Below are 21,761 nucleotides of genomic sequence, written 5' to 3' on the forward strand. Positions count from 1 at the left end.
GAGCGCCTCCTCCTCCATGTTTACGTGCAGAAACTCGGGCCTGGAGCCGTGCCGGAGCCCTCCGTGGGCCCCCGCACACAGCACGAGAGCCACAAGAATAGAACAAATCACGGACGACGCCATATTTTTACACCACACCAAACAATGACTCGAGGGATTTTTCCTTTCCCTCTCCTGCGCCTTTCGGTCCACTTTCCGCACACTCTTTGTGTCCGTTTTCACGTCAAGAGGATTATTTCACTGTGCTCGCACTTCCTTCGCGTGCACTCCTGCACCACTTGCACCTCGCACCAAGTCTATTAGCATAAACGGGAAATAAGCCGAGCGGTCGAGAGCGAACTGCTTCTATTTTGAAGATTCATGACACACAATGCCAAGACGGAGTTTTTTCACACCAACTCCGAGCGACCAGGAGGTACTAGAATCCAGCGGCAGCGCGAAGTACCAGCCGCGCCGCGATCAGCTGATTCGGACGAGAGTTCGAATCGCCTCAGCGGTGTCCGAAAATGCATCACACAGAGAAAAATCAGAAGGATTAGAACTTATTTCCCCTCCGAGCCAGAAAAAAAACTTGAGAATCTCAATAATTTGGAACAAAGATGAAATGAAGAAGAAATTAGCAATAATTTGCGATGTTCACTTTTTCTCAGAAAAAAACTTTACTTTGCTGAAAATCGCTAATTAAGTATGACAGTTCAATATTTATGATCTTACATGCTAAATATCAGTAGAAAACCTTTTCTCCATGGCTTTCAATTGAAGAGTTTCAGGAAAATTGAAAGCTGTGCCTCGCATTGACCGTGTACAAACGGGATTTTCAAAAGTGTGCTCGAAATGCATTTGCATGTAAAAACGTCAGTGTATTCCAAGTGTCTGCGTGAAAATTGTCGTGAAAAAGTGCGTGTCCTTTTCTAAAGACTGAAAATTGGGAGAAAAGGTGTTCCAATTGGGTTAAACCAGTGTCGAATCTCAAGAAGAGTGCTTTAGGGCAGGGGGAATGCTGAAGTTGAGTGAGAAACGGGGTTTTTTGGGGTGATTTCGTCACATAATAGATGGCGACTTTGAGGGGGTGGCACTGAAAATGAGCTTTCGTGGTAATTTATGGGCGCTCCCTTGTCTGGACGCCAAGTGGCTGAATGTGGATCTCATTGGCGCCCTGCGAAGCACAGAGGACACAGCGGTGCTCTACAACCACCTTCTGCAGGACAATGAGCTCAGTCAGACAGCATTTAAGGGTGTGGAAAATGACGCCGGAAACATGGCTTACGTCAGTGACGTGGGAAAGTTTTTCTGCGGCGTCGAGAAGACGTCCTGCTCCTGCTGCCCCGGCTTCTGTCTGGCCAACACCTGTGGATGCAATTCCTGTCAGAGATTGAGTGCTGACGCCGCGGGGGCAGCGGCCAAGAAGTTCTGCTCCGACAACCAACTTTCCGGACAATTCACTTCAGAGAATCTCATTGAGTCCTGGCTTTGGGACTCGATTCCCAGCAAGGAGCGCAAGTGCACAGCCCGGAAGTCGCTGCTGAATGAGCAGAGGGAGATCTCCTTGCAGGCGGCGGGGAGCTGCCTGTCAGCCATCCACCTGAGGCAGAGACTTCTCATCTACCATCGCTACTTCATTGCCTTGGCCAGAACGAAGCCGCCTCTGAAGAATGACAGCGCCACACCAAAGAATGCCGAATTGAAGCTGCAGAAGTTTGCCAGTGTGGACACGACGAACCGTCTGGAGATTGACCGGACAGTTCTGGGACTCGGCCTGGCACGAGTGGGCACCAGAGCAGCCCTCAACTTCTCTTTCGCCTTTCTCCGGCGTGCCTGGCGCTCCGGAGAGGACACTGAGCTGTGCAGTGAGCTTCTGACTGAGGCTCTGGAGTCGCTTCATGGCCTGCCTGAGGCGTCTCTCTTCAACAGTGGCGAGATATCTCCGCTGTGGATTGAGGTTCTCGAGAGATCCATCAAATTCCTGCGCCAGGTGGTTCTGGGCGACATCATGGGAACACGATGCAACGTCCCGCGTGAGGATAGACACACAGCCCTCAATTTGCTCCTGGAATTGGGCATTCAGAAGGGAAATCTCGGCTCAGCCCTTGAAGGCGTGCTCCTTCTGCTCAATCTCTGGGAGAAAGACAAGGACACCGAGGACAATCGAGCACTACCAAAGAACCATGGAGCTCCTCTCGTAGCCATCCTTAAGAGATTCGAGAAGATCAACCAAAATTACGGATCCTCTCATCTTGGTGAGTATTCCTTTGCCTAATACATATTGATTGATGGAGAACCCCTTTCGCTCTGAATCTTCAGCCAATGGCACAGCATGTGACTCTATTTATAACCATAATGGCTGGACGATCTCTGAAACCAAACAAGTTCAAATGGCCTGAAGTGTTTTCCTCAGCGCATTGCTTTGTGTGCGGTTAAATGCAGAAAAATGAACAGGAAATTGCTGTTTATGTCTTCTCTTTGCCCCACATTTCGCTGGAATTTCCTGAAATCGACACAATTTGATGCACCATTGAATTTGGTTTTGGAGGAAATTTCTGAATTGGTTTCAAATACAAGAATGCGACGGGAAGCATGCTATTCATTAATGTTACATTAATTAATTTTTTAGAATATCAATCATACTAATATTGCTTTCTTTTGATGTTTTTTCCAGGAGAGAACAACTCAACTAATCCAACAGAGTCCTTCCTGCGTTTCTTGACCCTGCCAGAGTCGGATTCTGATTTGATTGATCTGAAGCAGGCCGCCGTGGTGATTATCAGTCATCTGGATCGCTTGGCTAAGCCTCATCTCGTGACTGGAAACTTCATGACGAAGTCCTGCACTTCATTAGCCTCGTCATCGACTCAAACTCAGCAAGTGTTTACGCTCGGTTGGCTGTCGCTTAACTGTGACAACTATGGATACTCGCGGGACTTGTGTGTGAATCAGGGCACGTGTGTCATGGGTCAGCAGTACTCAGCCACCATCCTCGATCTCCCCATGGATTTATCTATAGCCCAGATCGTGTGCAGTGAGGGCACAATTCACATTCTCACCACGAAAGGTGAGGTGTTCGCGATAAATGCCACCTCGGCCAGTGAGACGGTCAATCCGCAACTTGTTGACGGCTTTGGCACGGTGCCAGTGATGAAAGTGGCATCTCACTGCGAGGGATGCCACTACTTGGCACTGAATGCAGAACAGCAAGTGTATTCGTGGGGCAGTGGCGAAGGAGGTCGCCTGGGACATGGTGACAGTCAACCGAGAGAGAATCCCACGAGGATTTCCTACTTCACGGACAAGCCCGTTGTTAGCATTCACTGTGGCACAACTTACAGTGCAGCAATTTCAGCTAGTGGAGAGCTGTATACTTGGGGCAGAGGCACATATCGACGTCTCGGACATGACACGTCGGAGGACAAGTTGATGCCCACCCTGGTTACTTGTCTGATTGGCCAGAGAGTGAGAGATGTGGCTCTGGGAACAGGAGATGCGCACACTCTGTGTGTCACTGACATGGGATCCGTCTATGCCTGGGGTGATGGAGACTACGGAAAACTCGGAACGGGATCCAGCAATGACTGTCACACTCCTACGCTTGTGGAGTCCCTCTCGAAGGTTGTTCGAGTGTTTTCGGGCGCCCAGTTCAGTGTTGCTCTGACTGAAGATGGCTCAGTGTACACTTGGGGGAATGGGAATGGTGGAAGGCTTGGCCATGGACCTGGAGCCAATCACAGCAACATTCCGCGACTAGTGGAGGGTCTTCAGGGACGCGGAATTGTAGATATTGCCGTGGGATCGGCGCACTGTCTCGCACTGGCGGCTTCTGGAGAACTCTTCGGATGGGGAAGGAATGATTATCAGCAAGTTTGTCCCTCTTCAATATGCCGAGACCCCATAATTGCCACCCCTATTCTCACCACACCTGCCACCATGAGACTCTCGGGTATGGCCTGTGGAGCAGCGTACAGCATTGTCTTCTGTCACTCCTCAATGCTGGGACTTCCTATGCGGATCCCGTTCGTGGTAGATCTGGCTGAGCACACCTTCCGTCTCTTGGATCAGTTGTTGGGCATCGTTATGGGCGCTGCAACATCCAGTGAGCTTCGCTACCCACCGAATCAGGAGTCTGAGTGCATCGCTGTGGCATGTCTCAATCTCTTGCGACTTCAGTTGAATGCTGTGATTGTGAACAATGTGTTGCCCAAGAGTGTCGGTCTCGGTGAAGGTTCTCGTCTGTTGAGCAGTCTGAAGACGCGCATACTGAGCCTCGCTGGCGGTCCTGTGATTCTCAAGACTATCCAAGATACAGCTCAATCAACCCTGCAAATTGGATGGAGTGTTCTGCTGCCAACGGCGTCGGAACGAGCTCAGACGCTGTCTGCCCTGTTGCCGAGTGGTGTGGACAACAATATTTCTACAGCGGGACATCGCTTTATGACAGACCTTCTCGTGGGCTCCCTCATGGCCGAGGGTGGTCTCCAGACGGCTCTTAATCAAGTGATCAATTGTGAACCTGAGGACACATCGAATAGCCACAATCTGCCACTGTTGCATCTCATCAAGCAGCTACTGAGGAACAATTCGGCACTCACGCAAGCGAGATTGAATCAACTGTTATCAGGACAGTATTCAAAGTCTGCAGAAGAGAATCCTATCTCCTTCACAGAACATCCGTCACCTAGTTTGGATTTGCTGCATCGCTTCCAAAGGCTTCTCCTTTCGAGAATTCACCGGTCTAAGCTGGAGGATATTCAGGGAGCTGAGGGACTTCTTGCAAAGTACATTTACAACGTAGTGAAGTTCTCCTTAGCTACCATCCACAAGGCTTATGAGGTGTCTCTACAGAAGTCCGAAGGAGTGGCAGATGTATTGAAGGCTGACATCTCCGGTGAGTCTTTTTTTGTAATAACTTTGCCAATATTTGATGCTTATCTCACTTATTAATTTTACAGATACACTTCTGTATGAGCTCATCATCGGTTTGGTGCTAATTCATAAAGATTGCTCTCTGATTCTCACGTCATTTGAGTGGATAAAAGTCTTCACACCTCTCCTCACTGCCCTGGACAATTTGAATCGCGTAATATGCGAGAATGAAATTCAGGATGCTGATGACATGGGTTGGCCAGCAATTCTTTGTCGAGGTGCTCAGAAACAACCCTCAGTTCCTGCACCTGAGGAGTCTCCAGTGATTCGCAAGACAGATCTTGAGAATCACAATCTCTCTGGAGGTCAATGGCTTGTAATGAATGGATTTGTTTGCAACATTGAGGGATATGAGTGAGTATTGTTGATGTTCCCTATCAGACGTCCATGTCTTACATGAAATTTCTTACAGGAATGAGAATCCGAGCACAAGCGATTTTTTGAGACAGGGCGTGGGCAAAGATGTGAGTAATGAGATGAATTTAGTACAGCACAGGAGTGCCTTGGAACACATCACGACTCACCTGAGGGTGGGCAAGTATGGCTTAAGTGATTGTGATGAGAAAGTGCCACAAAATCGTGTCCCTTACGTGACACACTTTAATACCCAGCGCACGTTGGCGTATCTACTGGGGCTGCGAAGTGGACTACTGCAGCTGGGAATTGCTCAGCAACCGGCTGAGACACACTGCAAGTCCTTGCTCAATAGTGCGATTCTGAGTGGAGGTCTTCAAGTGCTGCAGCCAGCAAATCCCTTCGATGAGGAGAAGGGCGAAGCAAGGAGTAGTGCTTCGACAGCTGGAAGCACTCCAACAGAATCCTCCAATCAGATTCCACTGCAGGAGATGCCAGAGCTCAACTGCTGGCCTCTGTCACGAATTAACCAGAGAGTTGACTCACTCCTGACTGGTCTGGGAGAATCTCGCATGACTGATCCACTGGTATCAGCTTGGATTACCATTTCCGAGAGGTACTGCAAGGAGAACAATCTCATTTGGCACCAAGATTATCCACCAGAGCATCCTATTCAGGAATTTGAGCGACTTCTCACTGCCGTACTCTTCCGTCATCAAAGTCTAGGACCCTTGGTCCTTGCTGTGGTTGACTGTGAATTGAGTGGTGTGACTTTGACGGGTAAACCGCCAAAGCCTGTTGCTGAAATCATAAAGATTGTCAACCAGACAAAGTGGGCATTGATAAGAACTCGACAGCAACTCAATAGAAGCTACAAGGAAGTGTGTGCACCAATTCTGGACAAATGCCGGTTTCTTCTGTATGAAGTGCGGCCAGCCGTAAGCACAGAACAATCAGCTCTTAATCGTTTGTGCATCCTTCACAAGCAACCACGATTCAAGAGTGTTGTTCATCGGATAATTAATGAAATGCGGATTGCCAAGAAGCAACTTGAATGTGCAAAACCGGAAGATATTCTCAATGTTACTATCCAGAGTCAACATACGGCCATTAAGATCAGTACGCCGGAGAATGTGGAAAAGGGAAGTTCTGAGAATCTCGATGCGATACTCACACCGGAAAATAGAAATGTTTCCCATGAGAATCTCGTGGATGTGACGGAAGATCTGCGATCAGAGAAGAAGACATCGAATGTGGATGAGGCCAAGACGCCCACGAATGAGAATAACAGCAACTTCATGAGGCGCAAGGAAGACTGCGAGTCGGCTGAGCAGTTTATCAGTAATGTGATAGCGAAGTTGAGTGAGAAGAGCATTCAGAATGCCAAAGCGAATCCCGCCAGTGAGAATGTGGTGAGTCAGATTGTGGAGTTTGTCACACAAGACATTTGTGATGTGGAGACCCTGAGGAGGGCAATGTTCTGTCAAGTGCAACGATATCAAATGAGGAAGCAAGGCCTTGAGATGTTCAGTGAGATCCTCAAGCACACTGAACTCCTCGATGCTGTGCAGTACAATATGCTGAATGGATTTCTGGGTCTGTTTCTCGGGAAGCCGGAACAAGTGTTCTTTGGCAATGTTCTCGATGACCTCAACTTGATTACGGCGTATCAGAAAGCTGACCTGATTCTCACTCATGCGAAAATCATGGAATGGGCAATTGGAGAGATTCAGAAGTTTGTGAGTCAGGAACAAATCTATGGAAAGCAGAAGCATCATGGAGAGAAGGACAATTCAAATCTCGGCACTTATGTCTTCCTCAAGAAACTCTCTAGAGCGAGATTTCTTCTGAGTGTCTTTGGAATAATGGCGAAAGACTTGGGAGCCAATGAATTGAGTTTCCTCATCAATTCTGGCATTCTGGGCTGTATTTTGGGACTCCTGCGCCAAATGGGTGGCGATGTAACAACCATCAGGAGTGGAACTGAGCTGAGTGTCGTGTATGAGGACACTATATTGAAGCAAAAGACCTCCAGAGCCAATCTCACGGGACCAGAGATGGCGAAACTCATGAAGATTGGCACGAGAATCGTCCGTGGATCTGACTGGAAGTGGGGCGATCAAGATGGTCCAACGCCTGGCGAGGGAAGAATTATCAGTGAACTGGGAGAAGATGGCTGGGTGAGGGTGGAATGGGACACAGGCGCCACAAATTCGTACAGAATGGGAAAGGAAGGTCAGTATGATTTGCGACTAGCCGACAGCCTGTCGAATATTGTGTCTCCGGACTCTGATTCTGAGAAGGAAGATCTTCTGAATGAAATTATTCTGAGCGGAGATTCTCATCCCACAAAACTCCTGCGCCACAGCTGCCTGAAAATGCTTCAGATCTTCTCTGTGGGCGTTGGTCAGCACGGTGATAGGATGCAGAGGAGTGCAGTCTTTGGGCTGGCTTCGATGTTCAGAGCAGTGTTGTCAGCAAAGACGGGCTTTCAGAATCTCGGCTTTGAGCACTGGACCACCTTGGGATTCCTCAGAGCTATTTCATCATCGAAGGAATTGACACAGTATCTGACTTCAGAGCCATGGCTTAATCTTCACATTGATATTCTTGATTCGCCAAATGACAAGGAAACAGACATTTACAGAAAAATTCAAAGTCTGCGACTGCTTCAGGCGACTTTGGTGAATTGGACCACATTAAATCAAGATCGAATGATGCCACTGATTGAGAAACTCTTCAGTTGTCTTGGAAAGACAATTGTCCTGTGCTCCAACGACAGTTCACTGATTCAGAATCCGGCTGATTTGAAGTCACGAGTTCTTGTCTCTTCGTCGTACTCGGGAACAATTGCTGAAGAGATCATTCTCTTATTAAGGAGAATTCACACGGTTCCCGCATGGAATGGAACTATAAATGAGTTTCTCTCTGAGAAGCTGTGCATCGCAGCGGATTTGTTCACACAAGATAATACAGAAGAGGACATTGATGATGAGAAAATTCATATTGTGGGCGCTCTCAGTTTAATTGGAGGATACGATCCTCGGCCAAGACTGGGTTCTCATATCAATATTGAAGGGAGTTTGGGAACAATAACGCGATTTACCAGCAAAGGCAAGGCAGTGATTTCTCTTCATGTCAGTGGAGATATCAAGAAACTCTCCTTGTCGAGTGTGAAGGATTCTCTGGAAGTGCCGATGTTTAATCTATCTCGTTTGCCAACAAATGAGATGCTCGTGAATTCTTGGGCAATGCTAATCTACGGTCCTGGAGAGAGACGATACACTGCCAGCGGAAAGATAGACATCTGCCTTCTGAGATCCCAGCAAGTTCAATTGGCCAGTCTCTGTGCCACAAACGTACTGTTCAAGAATCAGTGCACACTGAGGAAGATTCTGAAGCAAAGAACCTGTGGATTGAGTCGTTGCTCATCCGATGACAGTCTGAGTGATGACGGGAATGATCAGAATTCGAGTGGGGAACCATTGGAGACGGAGGAGAAACCTGAAGATGAACTTCTAATTCAGAATATTCTCATGAGAGCCACTCAACCGAGTCCTTTGAAGGCCTGCTACAGTTACAACGAACTCTATCTGGCTGCCCTCAGTATATCCCAAATGCTGGCCAGCAATCTCCATGCGCAAATGACGGGATCAAGTGTCTTGAGGAATTTTCCACCTCCTGTCCAGACAACTCTCATCCACGGCGTGCCTCTGTACAATGATGCCGCTAATGAGGATAACTCCATCGCCCGAAGAAATCCTCCATCAGCTCTGGTGCAGCAGATAATGGAGATGGGACTGTCAAGGCGAGCTATAGAGTTTGCCATTAGCCAACTTACTGCAAAATCCGATGTTCCACCAACAGCCGATCAAGTGGTTCTTTGGCTTTTTGAACATGACTCCGCGAGCAGCAATGTAGCAACTGAGGGAGCAGCATCGATGGACTATCTGGCGGTGAACAATGAATCGGATACAGAGAGTGCAGTTTCGGACACTCAAGATTGGTCTTCGACAACTCAAGATGCTCCTGTGAGGTATGCCTTGAGAGAGGACTTCAAGACAGCTGATCAGTACGCTATTTATGTGCGAGGACATGTCTGTCCAGGCATGACTGTGAGATGTGTTAAGGATTTCGAGGAGATCAGAGTGGGAGACATTGGGACTGTGTTGAAGGTAGATGCGGAAGGTCTTCACGATCTCAATGTTCAGGTGGACTGGATGATGCACGGATGCACTTATTGGGTGGCATTTCTTCATTTGGAGCTTATGGCTCCGCCACCACCAAAGGAAACTCCAACTCCAGCTCAGGGAACACCATCAACTCCTCAGCAGATCACCATTGGCACCAATGTGTGCCTCAAGAGAGCCATCTCGGTGCCCTTCGCGAGGACTAAGAGTAAGGTGTTGCCCAAGGGAACGGTGGGCACTGTGTGGGCAGTGAATGGACGTGAAGTGAGTGTAGAGTTTCCCGGTAATTTCCAGTGGACTGGGCTGGTGAGTGACTTGGAGATAACTCAGGCTGAACCGAGTCAGCATAACTTCTTGGGCGGAAATGAAGATGAACTCACCGATGACTGGAGCAAATGCATAAAATCTCTAACAGTATCGTCCAATGAGTCCACGGCGAAGCATCTGCTGGACAAGTCATCGAACTGCTGGCAGAGCACAGGAGCGCAAGGTGGGAAACACTGGATCCGTTTGGAAATGCACGATAAGATGCTGATACACTCACTATCGATCACGGTGAGTTCCGCCGATCACTCTCACATGCCCTCACTCGTGGTGGTTCGCGTGGGCGACACTGTGGCCGGACTGAAAGATCTGAGTTGGGTGAGCGTGAAAGTGACGGACACCGTTGTACCTCTTCTGACTGGAGTCAAGCAATTCTATGCTTTTGTTGAGATCGTCATCAAGCAGTGCCGCAACAATGGGATCCAATGCAAAGTTCACTCCATCAACATCATCGGACAGAAGCAGCAGACTGATTTGGACTTGATGCTCCTCAATGCATCCTTCCTAGCGTCGGAGTACGACATTGGGACCAGTGATAATAGTTCAAATTCCTATACAAGCCCACCTGAAGACAACAATTGTCGTGATCAGTTTCAGTGCAAAGCACTTGTTTGGGGTCTGAACGACAAGGAGCAGTTGGGTGGACTCAAGGGATCCAAAGTGAAGGTGCCCACGTTTTCACCGGCTCTCAGTCAACTCAATCCCATTCACATTTCTGGCGGATCAAAATCCCTCTTCGTTGTGTCACAAGATGGAAAGGTGTATGCTTGTGGCGAAGGCACGAACGGACGCCTTGGATTGGGTCACAATTGCAATGTATCCACACCACGACAAATTCCCGTCCTCAGTCAGTATGTCGTGAAGAAGGTCGCAGTGCATTCGGGTGGAAAGCACGCCTTAGCTTTGACTCTGGATGGCAAGATATTCTCCTTTGGCGAAGGTGAAGATGGCAAACTAGGACATGGAAATCGAATGACTCTGGATAAACCTAAGCTAATTGAGGCTCTGCGATCCAAAAGAATCCGAGATGTGGCATGCGGATCGAGTCATAGTGCCGCCATCACCAGTTCAGGAGAGCTCTACACTTGGGGATTGGGCGAATATGGACGCCTGGGACATGGTGACAACAGCACTCAATTGAAGCCCAAACAAGTGATTGCTCTCTTGGGCCATCGAGTCGTGCAGGTGGCTTGCGGCAGTCGGGATGCCCAGACTCTGGCTCTGACTGAGGAAGGACTAGTGTTTTCCTGGGGTGATGGTGACTTTGGGAAACTAGGACGCGGTGGATCGGAAGGTTGTTCGCTGCCACAGCAAATTGAACGTCTCAATGGCGTAGGAGTGGTCCAGATTGAGTGTGGAGCTCAGTTTAGTCTCGCCCTCACGTCCAATGGTGAAGTGTGGACCTGGGGCAAGGGCGACTACTTCCGCTTAGGCCACGGATCAGATCAGCATGTGCGAAAGCCGACTCCAATTCAGGGTCTGCGTGGGAAGAAAGTCATCCATGTGGCTGTTGGTGCTCTTCACTGTCTCGCTGTGACGGAAACCGGGCAAGTGTTTGCTTGGGGTGACAATGATCATGGACAGCAAGGATCAGGAAACACAACGGTGAATAAGAAGCCATATTCAGTGGTTGGACTGGAGGGAGTGTTTGTGAATCGAGTTGCTTGCGGGAGTTCACACTCAGTGGCCTGGTGTCTGCCCCAAAGTCCAGCTGAAGAGGACAAAAAGGAACCCATTGCATTCGGGGTGAACAAGGATCCTCTAGGCAGCAATAGTTTGGGCATTTACGACTCTGAGGCGCAGCTGACTAATTCAACGACATCCAAGTCACAATCAAGAAAATCCCTCTCAGAGATTGTCCTTTCCATTGAAAGTCTTGGCGCCCGGCAAATGGCTCTCAATTACATCCTGAACTCAATGAGTATTCTTCAGGCCAGGCAGGCCATCATTGCCGCTCTCACGAGCCACAGTCAAACAATTATGGTGAACACGGAGAAGTCTCTGGTGGAAAGCTGCGAGGAAGCACCGAAGGAGATTGTGGAGTCACCAGCAGTGCAGACAACTATTCAGGAGAGCATCATAGAGCAAGAGACAATAGCACATGGAGGAGGTGAAGCTCCTGCTGAACTGGTTAACGTGAGTTCTCTTGTTGTGTGATTCTTGTAGGTAGAATTAATTGAATGTGAATATTTTCAGGCGCCTGATGTCTCACCTGATAACGATCTCGTTCTGGCGAATGTGAATCTCCAAAGTGGTCCATTGAGTGCTTTTCAGACTCTCACAGGATCAATGTCTCAGTCTGGATCCATCTCTAGCTGTAATGCCACGCAGAAGCATTCAAAGATGTCAGCGAGCGCTATGTCCGTGATGGCAGCAACAATGACTCATCAAGATGAAGTAAGATCCCAACATTCTACAATAATCACACATTGACTAACTTGAGTATGTTTGCAGATGGTTCACGAGGCTAATACACTCGAGTTGGATGATATAACATGCCTTCTTGGGGAGCCGGAAGCCAAGAGCCTGGTGGAGTTGCTTAAGCTGAGTGTCGCCGGTCGATGTGGCAGTGCCAACACGTCGGAAACTATCGCAAGTACTCTTATCACTCTTGGCGCCAACAGTCCAGTCATTGGATCAATGCTCCTGGAGACGTGTATCACAGAACTTGAGGATCTCTGCACTTCGCGCCACTGCCTAGGGAAGATTCCAAAACCCGTTGTCCAGGAGACATGCCACCCTTATATCGACGATGTCACTCTTGTCGGACACGTAAAAATTCCTGGAGCTGAAGCTCTCAGGATTGAGTTCGATAGCCAGTGCTCCACGGAGAAGAGAAATGATCCTCTGGTGATCATGGATGGCTTCTGTCGAGTGGTGGCCACGCGATCGGGTCGAGAGTATCCTCAGTGGGCGCCAGAGATTCGCATTCCAGGCGATGAGATGCGATGGAAGTTCATCAGCGACAGTTCAGTGAATGGATGGGGATGGAGATTCTGGGTGCACGCCATCATGCCATCGTCTTTTCTGCAAGAACTGTGCTCAGATCGCGCTGTTCTCTCACAGCCCTCAATGGATCTCGTGATGGCACTTCTTGATTCACGGTTGTGTGTGCAAATCTCTGGGGTATTCCTGAGATTGACAGCAGCTTTGGCGTCCTGTGCTCAGCTGAGTACTCTCACGTGTGTCCAGCGCATCTGGGCGCTAAAGAAACTTCACGAAGTACTAACTTCCAAGTCGGCTCCAAAGTCGTACTACGATGCCACCATAAGTGGCATCTTGACACCACTCATACCTGGCTTGTTGCGTCAGTACGAGTATGAGGAGCCACAAGTGAGGGGAGGAATCCACCTGATGCACTCTGAGTACTTTAAGACCCTGGCGGAGCTAGCGTGCGACATGCAATTGGATTGCAATCTGCCGCAGGGAGACTCGCACAAGTGGTCATGGTTCAGACGCTATTGTACAGCTGTTCGAGTGGCTCAAGCGCTCATTCGTCGCACTGTACTGCCGCAGCAATTCTGCCTGGAAATTAGGAAGAAGCTGGCTGAGATGAATCCCAATCCGCCCAGTGGAACGTCAACATCTCTGCTCTCGGTCAGCTCTGCAAGCAGCCTCTCGGGCAGCGTCAATATACAGTACATCGATTCGGTGTCGCCTACGCCACCGTGTGTGCCGCTAGAGATAGAGAAGAGTCTCTCGATGGGGGCCGAACAGTATCTGCATGAGGATCATAGTGTGTTCAAGCCGCAGCATGACAGTCAACTGCTGCAGTGGCTTAACCGACGGCCTGAGGACTGGGCATTGTCTTGGGGTGGTGCCAGCACGATCTACGGATGGGGTCACAATCACCGTGGTCAATTGGGTGGACTTGAGGGCGGCAGGATAAAGACACCCACTCCGTGTGAGGCCCTGAGTCTTCTACGCCCCGTCCAATTGGCGGGAGGCGAGCAGACGCTGTACGCTGTGACGGCAGATGGGAAGCTCTTCGCGACGGGATACGGAGCTGGTGGACGTCTGGGCATCGGTGGATCGGAATCTGTATCGACTCCCACTCTTGTGGAGTCTCTGCAGCATGTGTTCGTGAAGAAAGTGGCTGTGAATTCTGGTGGGAAACACTGCCTCGCGCTCACGTCTGATGGCGAGGTGTACTCCTGGGGAGAGGGCGAGGATGGCAAGCTGGGCCATGGCAATCGCTTGAGCTACGATCGCCCGAAGCTCATTGAGGCACTGTCTGGTGTTGGAGTGGTGGATATTGCGTGTGGAAGTGCTCACTCGGCTTGCATCACTTCCCAGGGACTCGTGCTGACGTGGGGAAAAGGACGCTATGGACGTCTAGGATTGGGTGACTCTGAAGATCAGACCCGGCCAAAGATGGTTGAGGCTTTGCTGGGCTATCGAGCCATTGACATTGCCTGTGGCTCCGGAGATGCCCAGACGCTCTGCATCACGGATGATGACAACGTGTGGAGCTGGGGTGATGGAGATTATGGAAAGCTGGGTCGTGGCGGCAGTGATGGATGCAAGGTTCCAACGAAGATTGAGGTTCTCGCTGGATTGGGAGTGATCAAGGTGGAGTGCGGATCCCAGTTCTCGGTGGCTCTGACGCGATCTGGAGCGGTGTACACTTGGGGAAAGGGTGACTACCATCGGCTGGGCCATGGCTCGGTGGATCACGTGAGGAGACCGAAGAAGATCGCCACTTTGCAGGGTAAGAAGATCATCTCAATAGCCACGGGATCGCTGCACTGTGTCGCCTGCAGTGATCAAGGCGAGGTGTTCACGTGGGGTGACAATGATGAGGGACAGCTGGGCGATGGAACTGTGAGTGCAATTCCACGGCCGAGACTCGTGACGGCGCTCCAGGGAAAGCACATTGTGAAGGTGACTTGCGGATCTGCCCACACACTGGCTCTGTCGACATCACAACTTAACGAGGGCTGTCGTCCGCCTCCACTGCCACCGCTAGAGTATGATCTCTGTCGCGATCTCCCGCCAGACGCCCTCCATGCGCGACTCGTGCTGCTGCATCACTTCTCAGAGCTGATCTGTCCTTGTCTGGCCATGTTGCCAATCAGTGGAGAACTGTCGCTGAGCAGCCTCAAGGATCTCCTGGTGTACAGCATCAAAGAAGCAGCGTTCAGGAAAGTTATACAGACCACGATGGTCAGGGACAAGCAGCACGGTCCAGTGATAGAGCTGAATCGGATTCAGGTGAAGAGATCGCGCATGAAGTGTGGCGGCGGATTAGCTGGCGTGGATGGCATGAAGAGTGTCTTTGGTCAGATGGTGCACAAACTGCCGCTTCTGACGCAAGAAGCCCTGTCACTGCCTCATCGAGTGTGGAAGGTGAGAATCAATTTAACTCGCATTTGAATGTCTGTGATTAAGCTGAATGTACCTTTTCAGGTGAAATTCGTCGGAGAGAGTGTGGATGATTGTGGCGGTGGATACAGCGAATCCATTGCTGAGATGTGCGATGAGTTGCAGAATGGCAGCGTGCCTCTTCTCATCCAAACACCCAATGGTCGCGGTGAAGCTGGTGCCAATCGTGACTGTTTCCTCCTTGATCCCACCCTGGCGACGGTGCTGCAGATGAACATGTTCCGCTTCCTCGGTGTGCTCATGGGGATCGCCGTGAGAACTGGTTCGCCACTGAGTCTGAATCTGGCAGAGCCAGTTTGGAGGCAACTCTCAGGAGAGATCCTCCGGCCGGCGGACTTGACGGAGATCGATAGAGACTATGTGGCTGGATTGCTGTGCATTCGCGACATGGATGATGATCCCAAAGTCTTTGACACACTTGAACTTCCATTTGGCACACCTTCGGCGAAGGGTCATGAGATTTCTCTCTCCACGAGGTTTGAGTTGCTGATCCATCTTCTGAATCTAAATCTATTCTAATCCAATACCTTTTGCAGATTCACCAAGATAACTCCTCAGAATCGTCATGAGTACATCAAATTGGCACTGAATTATCGTCTCCATGAGTTTGATGAGCAAGTCAAGGCAGTTCGCGACGGCATGTCCAAGGTGATTCCCGTGCCACTGCTCTCTCTCTTCTCTGCCTCTGAACTCCAAGCCATGGTCTGCGGTAGTCCCGACATCCCGCTGGGTCTCCTGAAGTCTGTGGCATCTTACAAGGGTGTGGAGCCCACTTCGAATCTCGTCACGTGGTTCTGGGAAGTAATGGAGGAGTTCAGCAATCAGGAGCGCTCCCTCTTCCTGCGCTTCGTGTGGGGCAGAACACGTCTGCCGCGGACAATTGCTGACTTCCGTGGCAGGGACTTTGTTCTCCAGGTGCTGGACAAGTACAATCCACCTGATCACTTCCTCCCCGAGAGCTACACGTGTTTCTTCCTTCTGAAAATGCCCCGATACACATGCAAAGTGAGTGAATGCAGTGCGTTTATGCGGGATTACTGCTAACTCTCGATGCTATTTCTTCCAGGCTGTGCTGCAGGAGAAACTGAAGTATGCTATTCACTTCTGCAAGAGCATAGACTCCGATGAGTACGCGCGTGTTGCAATTGGGGAGCCCACGGAGACGACAGGCAGTGAGGATAGTGACATAGAATCTGTGACAAGTCACAATTTCTTCAATTAGCGACTAAATTATTTTTCATCCTGTAGAAAACTTCTAGTCTCATGTGATTTTCGGTTTTTAGTTAGACAGAAACCTCTTCCTCATCTTCTCTACGACCCGGTAGACAACAAGTGAGGGCAGTTTTCCTCAATTCCGATAGTCATATTTCCTCTATCCAGTGGAACATTCCGAGCAATTTAACTTTTCCTGCGGAATGATCTTGCATTTTAACTGAAGAACGGTAATTTGTGTTAGAGTTCCTCGAAGATGACTACCAAAGAGAGGTCATTTTCAATTGAAAGAAAAAAAGATTACACTAGACATTAACTTTGCTGATATTCCTTTTCCTACATAGAAGCACCACAGCCAGATAGAAATGCCCAGTTAGGCATAGTTTAGATTTAGCAGCTAAATTTTGCCACTTTGCGTCACAGCAGAATTGATGAAGTTATGGCATAAACAGCATAATGAATTTAAGACAGAAGATTGAAGTTATTATTAAGAAGAGCTTAAGATAACGAGTGAGGAAAGAAGTAATCAAAAGAAATATTCATGTCCAAGGGATGATGTTTTTTTTCTGGGAGTTGTGAGTGAATTTAACTGTCTAGAAGTGTATTCACGAAAAAAAAGTATATTGATGTCTGTATTTGATGGACGAACCAAGAAGCACCACAATTTAACCCTCCTTGCTCTCTCCTTTGCGCCACACACACAAAATCACAGGTATTTTTGGATTGTCTCCAATGGAACAAAGGGCAGAATCACTGGCTTTTTTCTATATGTATTAAATCTCTGACTTTGTGGAGGATAAGAGAATTATATTATCAAATAAATGATTTATGGATTCACTCAACTAGACAATCATTTCCAGCTCCTTGGCATAGATGATGGCCTGCTCGGCCAGTTCGACGGATGGAATTGGCTCCTTGGGCTTGGGCGCTTCGTTGGCGAAGTGGTAGAAATTGTCTCCGCCCAGCTTCCATCCCTTCTTACCGCCGAACGTTTTCACCTGCTCCTTTGTCTTCAGGTTGAGTCTCTTCGACGCCTCTGTGAGGGAGATTTTCTCATACGCCTGCTCCAGACACGACCCGATCTCATCCCGCACGGTGTCCAGCAAGATGTCCATGAAGAAGTTGTAGCTCTCCGCGGGAACGTTGCCCTTTGCCTGGAAGATTTTATTGTAGCTGCCCTCCATGAAGTACTGCTCCAGAGCCAGCGGATGGCGGATGAACTTGTTCGAGTGGATTATGTCAGCCGGCAGGAGCTCCAATTCTGTGTGGAACTCCGCCACGCGATTTTGCGAGAGCAGAAATAGGAGATTGAGTCCCAGCAGCTGGTATTTATTGGGCGAATCCGCGATGAGATTCCTGCAAGGATAAACCCATCATCTTAGTACGACTATCAAGAAGCAATTGCGGCCAGGATTCTCACTTGTAGTCATAATAGTAGCACTTCAGTTGCGACATGTAGCGCTCAAACGCCACAATGTCCTTCACGGCGACACTGTACTCCGCCCCAATTTCCAGAATCTCTCGCGCCACGAGCAATTCATTCTGAGAGGCACTGTTATTGCTGGTCGGCAGGAAAACCAATTTGGTCAGTGCCAACTGGAAAAGCAAAACAATTCAGTAGAACAAGTCATCTTCCTTGAGGTTATGTTCGGGTTGGATGATGTGCACTTTTATCAAAACACTCACTTTCAGCTGGTCCAGCAGACCTCCGATCTTCTTCAAGTTCTTTGCAGGCTTCTGCCACTCTTCCTTCAGCTCCTTGTGCAATTGAAAGGGCATTTTCACAGGAAATACCGAGAATAACAAAAGCGAACACCAGATGAAATGACAACCTATGCCAGGGATGCCAACCTTACCACTGGGCAAATTGAGCAACTCCGAAACACACAATCCGGAAAAGGTGTGCGTCTCGGATTCACATTTTTTATTTAACTCGGAATTTCATCACTTTTCAGCAAAATAACAGTGCTTTATCGAAAATCTCGGAAATTTGATCTATTCTCAGTGATTTCACGATTTTCTGTGGTATCCCACTGCTCATGGAATGTTGTGAGCCGAAGCGACGCTCCGGAACGGGTTTCTGAAAACATGGCCGCCCGTGTTGCCAACTGCATTGTCAAACGATTGACGCCATTTTACTATTTTGATAGTTGCTAGCGTTGGTTCAATTGTATTTTTCTCACAAATACGTGGTGAATTCTACGTGAAAAAACTAAAAAGGACATTGGAAAAGTGCCCCATCATCGCGAGAAGGTGTTTTGTCAGTGTGTTGCTGAGTTTTCGCTGAGAGCAGAGTGATTGCTGGACAAGGTAAATTCTGCGCGGGAACTTTCACGTAGTGGCGAAAATACTTCTGCGACCCCTTTGCCCGCAGCATCATGAATAGTGCCAAATGCTGACTTTTCCTCTCACGAATGCTCCTTTTCAGGTGTGAATCGCGTTAAAGAGGCTTGCGATGGTGTCCCATTGTGCGTGGGGACGAGCATAGACACTGGGAAGCAGGCAGCGAGACACGGGCAAAAATAGCCTTCTGTTGAAGCTTTTCTGGGACAATTTGAGTGAGGCATCAGTTGCGATTGGAGGACAGCGAAATGGGTCGACCACGGAAAAGTGCCGTCACCCAGACGAAAGACACTCCCAAATCGAAGGCGAAGGAGCCCGAGGAGGAGAGTGAAAATCTATCGCTCACACTGACGCGATCACGGAGGACGCCCAAGCCGAACCCGAAGTACTCCAACGACGTCATCGTGCCCTTCTCGTCGTCCAGGGTCGTGACTGGAGACAGCAGTCGTTCAACCACACCAGCCAAGTCTGAGACAAGCGAGGAGCTCGTTCCGCTCTCCGAGGAGGATGAGGAAGAGACGCCGAAGATGGGCACCAGGAAACGCGGGCGTCCCAAGAAGCCCGCTGTGCAGACTCCGGAGCCCACCAAGAGGAGCACACCGCAGAGCAAACCGCAGGAGAAGAAGGAGACACCGCAGCGCCGTCTCCCGGAGCGGGCGACCAAGCAGCAGACGCCAGACTCAGCTGGACCACCGAAGAGGAAGCGCGAGGAGGAGCCAGAGCATCCGGTAGTGACGAAGGTGGATAATTTTGCGAAGAAGCGTATCAAGGCGCTCGTGGAGAAGCTGAATATTCCCACGACGCCGGCCAAGCCGCAGCAGCCGATCCGCTCGGCGGAGAAGAGACCAGCCGCGGCCACTAAGGCAGTGACGTCGGCCAAGGCAGAGATCGTGGACGTGGCCGGGACGCGAGAGAACGTGAAAATAGTGGATGTGTCGGAGATTCTCAATAAGAAGCACGACGTGGTGCTGGATGAACCCAAGCGAGTTCGCAAGTGCCCGCCAGAAATGCCCAAGGGCGCTCGGCCGCTCTACAGTTCCAAGATCCTGAGTCAGCCGGCCAAGGTGGCGCCCAAGCTGTCGCCAGTGGGGTCGAAAGTTGCACCCAAGGTGTCGCCGATTAATCGCCAGCTCAACAACAATGGCAAGATCAACAGTGTGCCGCGCTTCCCGGAAGCCAAGAAGATGCCCCCGCTGGCGTCCAGGTGCCCGGTGATCGACCTGACGCGGCAGTTGGAAGCAGACAAGCCCAAGAGAGCGCTCAAGGACGCTCTGATGGCCTCCTCTCCCGCCCGGAAGCCGCCGGTGCGTCCTGCAGGACTGGTGCCGCTGCGTCCGCTACCCGGCGTGCAGAGGCCCGCGCTGGCGGGAGGGGCGAAGACGCAGATGTTGCTCAAGGGCATCCCAAAGCCGCCGCTAAAGCCTGTGGCTATGCCAGGAATGCGGCAGAAGCGCGAGATTACGTGCTTCGAGACGTGGCATGTGGTGCAGCTGCCGGCAGAGCAGCCGCCGGATGTGGCGGCGAAGGTGAGCCTGGGCATCACACTGAAGGAGCTGGCGGAGCAGGTGGAGGACATTCGGCTGCCATCGGAGACGTGGAGTCACAGCGTCACCACGCAGAAGGGCTCCGAGACGCCCACGAGCATCGCCTTCCAGCGGCGATCGACTGCAGAGGCGGCCAAGAGGGATCGCTCGGTAAACTTCAAGGCGACGGAACTCATCATCGAGATCGAGGGAAACGAGGTGACGCTCGTGGGGGCGCCCGAGAGTCTCACTACGGCCGCAGACATCCAGACACTGCTGCAGATTGTGGACGACGTGAGCTTGAAGAATTCGTGCGTGGAGCAGGTGACGGTGGTGTTATAACAAGAGGCGAGGACGCTGGCCATCCCTCGAAGATGTATATAATCCGGGACGACACCCCGCTCAGCCCGCAATGCTTCTCCCTCACCCTGGATTTTTGGAAACCTCTTTTTCTTCTTTTACCTACAAAGCCAGTTGTACAAGAAAGTCGCGCCCTGGCCACACTTCTCCGCAGCGAGGACAACTTCACTCCTGGGACGACGACGGAATTATATAGTTAATCGAGAAAATATTTGGATTTTCACACGCATTACTTTCATTATTTTAAATAAATCATTAATTAGTAAGACTCCTCGCCATCTCTCCCGCTATGGCTCTACTTGTCCGCCTCCCCGGACGGCTGGTGGCTGGTCTTCAGTCTTTTCTTTGCCTGGATGTCCGACAAAGTTTGCTCGATGGAGCGTTGATCCTTCTTGTTCTCGCTGGGCACGAAGCCATAAGACTTGTTTGTCTCTGTCTTCTTGGCGGCCTCCAGAGCCGCCTTCTCGCCAATCAAGTGGACGTACTTTTCCTTGTAGTTGGACTTTGGTGTGGGATCCTCGCCGGGAAGCTTGGCTCGTTCCTCCTCTGCCTTCTCCTCGTCCTCCCGGCGCTTCTTGTACTCTTCTTCCACCTGCGTGTTCCACTCCTCGCCATTCCGGCGCGCCGCAATCTCATCCTCTGTCGGTGAGTACTCTTTCTTGTACACGACTATGTATCGATCCACGCCCTCCTGGCCGAAGCTCATGCCAATCAGCCCGGCGATGTCGGCCACATCGTGCCTACAAATAGCAAACAAACCCATTAGCATGTGCCCATGCGCCCCCATCAATTATGCACTCACACGACACTCCGGTACACCTTGTCGGCCGGAGGGAACTGGATGTGCTTGCGGTTGTCCTTCATGAATCTCTCCACGCGCTGCTCCACATATGTGCGGAATTTGTTCAGCTCATTCTTGTTCTGAGTCATCAGTTTCTCCTCCTGCTCCTTTTGCTCTGAAAGTGCCCCACAAATTTTACTTTGCCATCCCAAAAGCGCCCCAAAGCGCACACTCACTCTTCAGCATCTCCTTATCCTTGTTGCTCACGGACGGAGGTTGGTCCATGCCAGCCAAAATAGATCCCAAAAGATCCATTTCGCCCCCCACAGAGATTTTTCCTGCAAATTTGTGCGAGTTTTTCACGAAAAATCTCTT

The 21,761-nt window shown here is 50.1% G+C and overlaps 4 protein-coding genes across 4 annotated transcripts; 2 read left to right on the forward strand and 2 right to left on the reverse strand.

Moving 5' to 3' along the window:
* Positions 1 to 1,081: 1,081 nt before the first annotated feature.
* Positions 1,082 to 17,216, forward strand: LOC132257708 (probable E3 ubiquitin-protein ligase HERC2). The gene is made up of 9 exons (XM_059754727.1): positions 1,082 to 2,237; positions 2,657 to 4,876; positions 4,941 to 5,268; positions 5,327 to 11,918; positions 11,979 to 12,179; positions 12,237 to 15,131; positions 15,192 to 15,643; positions 15,704 to 16,172; positions 16,234 to 17,216. Exons 1-9 carry the CDS (start codon positions 1,082 to 1,084, stop codon positions 16,387 to 16,389), a joined length of 14,469 nt encoding a protein of 4,822 aa, XP_059610710.1. The 3' UTR covers positions 16,390 to 17,216.
* On the reverse strand, positions 17,166 to 18,239 carry LOC132260893 (26S proteasome non-ATPase regulatory subunit 8). The gene is made up of 3 exons (XM_059759288.1): positions 18,066 to 18,239; positions 17,800 to 17,975; positions 17,166 to 17,735 (listed from the first exon to the last, which is right to left on the reverse strand). Exons 1-3 carry the CDS (start codon positions 18,156 to 18,158, stop codon positions 17,222 to 17,224), a joined length of 783 nt encoding a protein of 260 aa, XP_059615271.1. The 5' UTR covers positions 18,159 to 18,239; the 3' UTR covers positions 17,166 to 17,221.
* A 258-nt stretch (positions 18,240 to 18,497) lies between these two features.
* On the forward strand, positions 18,498 to 20,594 carry LOC132257715 (mediator of DNA damage checkpoint protein 1-like). The gene is made up of 2 exons (XM_059754739.1): positions 18,498 to 18,689; positions 18,808 to 20,594. Exon 2 carries the CDS (start codon positions 18,971 to 18,973, stop codon positions 20,585 to 20,587), a length of 1,617 nt encoding a protein of 538 aa, XP_059610722.1. The 5' UTR covers positions 18,498 to 18,689; positions 18,808 to 18,970; the 3' UTR covers positions 20,588 to 20,594.
* A 3-nt stretch (positions 20,595 to 20,597) lies between these two features.
* Positions 20,598 to 21,733, reverse strand: LOC132255530 (sperm-associated antigen 7). The gene is made up of 3 exons (XM_059751612.1): positions 21,623 to 21,733; positions 21,408 to 21,561; positions 20,598 to 21,345 (listed from the first exon to the last, which is right to left on the reverse strand). Exons 1-3 carry the CDS (start codon positions 21,699 to 21,701, stop codon positions 20,901 to 20,903), a joined length of 678 nt encoding a protein of 225 aa, XP_059607595.1. The 5' UTR covers positions 21,702 to 21,733; the 3' UTR covers positions 20,598 to 20,900.
* Between the last annotated feature and the right edge of the window lie 28 nt (positions 21,734 to 21,761).

Source organism: Phlebotomus argentipes, unplaced genomic scaffold (assembly GCF_947086385.1).
Source record: "Phlebotomus argentipes unplaced genomic scaffold, Phlebotomus argentipes genome assembly contig_6, whole genome shotgun sequence".
Lineage (NCBI taxonomy): Eukaryota > Metazoa > Arthropoda > Insecta > Diptera > Psychodidae > Phlebotomus > Phlebotomus argentipes.